The following is a 3,609-nucleotide window of genomic DNA, read 5'->3' as shown; positions in this document are numbered from 1 at the left end:
TAGAGGAAACAAAGGGGGATACATTTTATCTGGAGCTGTAAGTATCAGTGAACATTTCTTTTGGTTTTACTGTTATTTTTAACTGTTAGAGAACTTGTTTCAGTATAAAATTCTTTCTCATTAATTCCCTTATCTCCTTGTTACATTACTAGGTCTGAGCGTAACACATATGATGATATTGTTGAACGAGTTGCTCGCGAACTTAGTGTGAGTGATGCATCCAAAATTAGGCTCACACCCCACGATGTTTACTCTGAACAGCCAGCTTTCCACCCAATTAACTATCGGGGGGGGAAGTATTTATCAGACATGCTGGTCCACTATGGTCAGGTAGGTCATCAATCTGGAACCTGATTCTTTTTTCGGGTTTTCATGTCCTTTCATTTTTGGTAACCTTTGAATGGCTCAAATCTTTGGAATTATTTATCGACAGACTTCAGATATCTTGTATTATGAAAAGTTGGATATCCCTCTGCCAGAATTGGAAGGTTTGCAAACTCTGACAGTTGATTTTCATTCGGCAGTAAATGATGCGGAGGTGAGTGTACAGATGTCAATGGTCATCTGCATGGTCAGTTCAACATTTTGTGTCACATTGCATTTCTTTCCTTTTGTTTTCAGGTGGTCACTCATAAGATAAGACTTCCAAAACAGCACACAGTAGCAAATGTATTTGACTACCTAAGGACTAAGGTGGGTGCTTATTTCGTCTCCGACACCCTTGTTCTCTTTAGAGGGGCATACAAGTTATCCTTTTTCTGTACTGCTAGGTCCATTCTTAATGGGATAAACCGGTTGTGTTTTTTATATTTTTTGCATTTCTTGGTTTATATAATTCCTCGGTCAGAATAATTCCTGTTCATGTTATAACTATCCTATGAAAGTAAGTTGAAAGTAAACCTACCTTTTTGACACATCATGGAGCAGGTTAAGCTGTCTCATCCCAATGCAGAACTCAGATTACTTGGCGTTTGCTTTTACAAGATCCGCGTGGTATGTGTTTCGCTATTCAACTTTTAATTGTTTGTAGTGGATTAAAAATGACCCATTTGGGCAGACATACCACGACCAAAAATTAAACTTTGTTTAATTAGGAGTGTTGAATTGAGATTCCCAAGTTCATTAGTTGATGCAGATAAAACACAGAAGTGGGCTCCTTTTAGTGAAAAATAAGCTTTAGGTTGGGTTACAAATGTGTTGGGCCTTTGGTCTTAGGGGTTTTAATTGTATTTGACCATTTTAATGAGCCTAAGATATGGGTAAAATGTAGGAAAGTGGTCGTTGGGATCTTAGTAGTTATTTTTTTATTTCACTTCTTATTCTATTAGTTTATTTTTATTTTAACTGGAATAGGCATGATGTTAGCAATCCAACTTATCTCTATCTCTAGAGTCGGCCTTATAATAAAGTCTGTTTGCTGTTTTGATTATTTTATTTTGGATTGGATTGTCTACAATCAGTTATGATGCTATCGTACTTGGGTTGGCCCACATTAGATAGAAAAAAAAATGTAAAGGCACATGAGCCCTCCCCAACGATTTGATGTAATTTCAATTCAGTTTTTCCTTATCTTTGTTGTGTATTCAGGGCATAGTTGTCAAGGGGACGCCTAGGTGTCTAGGAGCCTTGGTCATCTAGGCGGGCGTCTTGGAAGCCTTGGTGACCTTGTGTTTAGTCCCCTTCCAATGCCTTGGGTCGCCTAGACACCTTGACAACTAGTGTTCGGTAGAGTACTTTGGATTCCTAGTGAAAGCTAGGATGGATTCCTTAGTGGAAGACATGATTCTTGTAACGCTATTGATGGATTCCTGCCCTGTTCTATCAATGCTTGTATTGTCTAGTTTATCTAGCTTCATATTCTGTTGTGTTAATTCCGTATCCTATATTTTCTGTTATGCAATTTTGTTTGTACTAGTCTCTACCTGGATTTTTCTGGTTTGGGATTTGTTAAGTGTTGACTACTTGAATTTGAATGTCGTGCTCAACAATAATTAATTTGGTAAATATGAAAGAAAGGAATTGCTGCTGATCTGCTTCGTTCAACGGCCAACATCTATAAATTCTGTCAACTTTTGAGTCCAGATCATAATTTGTCTATTGATGTTCATTCTTGTCTAGTGTAATTTTTATTTTTTAATAACATCCTTGCAGAGTTTTTCCCCTAGTGAAAAGATAGAGTCCGTACATAATTGGTGGAAGCTTCCGTTGCAAGTCGAGGAGGTAGCTATGTTCTTTCTGCATAACATATCGTAAAGCGTAGCTTATACTCTGCTTGTTTATTTGTGTCATATGTTTCAAATCGAGTTAAAACATACTGAATTTTCAGTCTTGTATATTTTGATAGTTGTTGAAATGCTCCATAGTGGAATAGAACACCCTTATTACACAGGACCTGTTACCGGAACCTTCTTAAATTCAGATTTCCCCCCCCCCCCTTTTGGGGATAATATAACCGTATGGAGTCCCAACTCCCATGGGTACAGCAAAGTTCTAAAACCTAGATTTTTATCCTGCAATTTAGAAAATCATTGCCTGAAATAATTTCGAGGATCTAAAGGAAGCCCTTTTTTTCCTTTAAAGTAATGGATTCTGAAACTTTGATTTGTTGATTTTCTATTGTAAGGTGGTAAAGTTTGGCTTTGGAAATTTCTGAGGTGGAAAATGATACTTTGGCTTGATGTAATTTTCTAATTTAGTTATTTGAAGTCCCCGCCCAAAACCCCACATGACCAAAACAACCCACCCCCCCCCCAAAAAGAAAAAAAAAGTAATAATTTGGGAGTCTACTTTTCAAAATTTCAATCAGATTTGCTCACATGCGTCTGAAACAAGTTGAAGCATGGGCTTTAAAACATTAAATTGATGTTTTTAGTGCAAATTAAAGGTACTAAGCATCGATTGTTATTGTAGATTCCTGAAGAAGAGAAAAACCTTGGTCCCCAGGATCGTTTGATTCCTGTTTGCCACTTCACAAAAGATACCTCCCAAGAGCAGAAGGTAAAAAAATATTAGATTTTATCTTCTTACCATCTCTTATTTAACTTTGTAGAGTGTTGAAGCTCATTTATGGATAACTGTCAAAATGTTCTTATATTTTAAACTTTTGGTTTCAACAGTTCTTCCGGTACTTTGGAAAGCCCTTTTTATTGGTCATTCACGAAGGTGAGACTTTAGCGGAAGTTAAAGTGCGTATACAGAAAAAAGTACAGGTTACAGATGAGGAGTTTGTTAAGGTATCTTTTTTGTTTATTTTTACTTGCTTTTTATTGTGGGAGAGATGTCTAGATCTTTGGTGCACGTTGGTTTAGTGCTATATGTCCTCACATCCTGAACCCCATTAGTGGTGGACTAACAGGGGACACGAAAGAGTAAAATCTTTCATGAACAAAATTAGCTAAAGGCTTGAGGGGAAGAGGTTCAACTGGATGGTTTGCCTGATCTAGGTATTAGATAGAACTCTATCAGCGGATGTTGAGGTGCCATATTTGTTGATCCATATTGATATCTTCCTCACTTCTCAGTTGACGCATACACGAAACTAAGGCTGTGTTTGATATGCATTCCTAGAATGCACTCTATGACGATAATGCATTCCAAGAAATCATACCA

General features: G+C 37.2%; 1 protein-coding gene across 2 annotated transcripts; it reads left to right on the top strand.

The window, feature by feature from the left end:
- Window positions 1-304: 304 nt before the first annotated feature.
- Window positions 305-1,304, top strand: LOC122659692 (ubiquitin C-terminal hydrolase 13-like). 2 transcript variants are annotated; one of them, XM_043854795.1, is made up of 4 exons: window positions 305-330; window positions 434-538; window positions 622-693; window positions 928-1,304. In XM_043854795.1, the coding sequence occupies exons 1-4, from the start codon at window positions 310-312 to the stop codon at window positions 1,018-1,020; spliced, it is 291 nt and encodes a 96-aa protein (XP_043710730.1). In that variant the 5' UTR covers window positions 305-309; the 3' UTR covers window positions 1,021-1,304. The 2 variants fall into 2 exon arrangements, with proteins under 2 accessions (XP_043710730.1, XP_043710737.1); XM_043854802.1 differs by having other exon boundaries at window positions 434-533; window positions 620-693; window positions 928-1,298.
- Window positions 1,305-3,609: the final 2,305 nt, after the last annotated feature.

The sequence above is a fragment of the Telopea speciosissima genome, chromosome 1, assembly GCF_018873765.1.
Source record: "Telopea speciosissima isolate NSW1024214 ecotype Mountain lineage chromosome 1, Tspe_v1, whole genome shotgun sequence".
NCBI lineage: Eukaryota > Viridiplantae > Streptophyta > Magnoliopsida > Proteales > Proteaceae > Telopea > Telopea speciosissima.
Note: the sequence above shows the minus strand (reverse complement) of the source record. Positions and strands in the feature narration are given on the sequence as shown.

Bases quoted from the DNA above. Each gene is read 5' to 3' on its own strand.
- LOC122659692 (XM_043854795.1), top strand. From the start codon at position 310: ATGCTGGTCCACTATGGTCAG. The intron at 331-433 runs GTAGGTCATCAA...ATTTATCGACAG, and splicing joins TGCTGGTCCACTATGGTCAG to ACTTCAGATATCTTGTATTA. The intron at 539-621 runs GTGAGTGTACAG...TTTTGTTTTCAG, and splicing joins CGGCAGTAAATGATGCGGAG to GTGGTCACTCATAAGATAAG.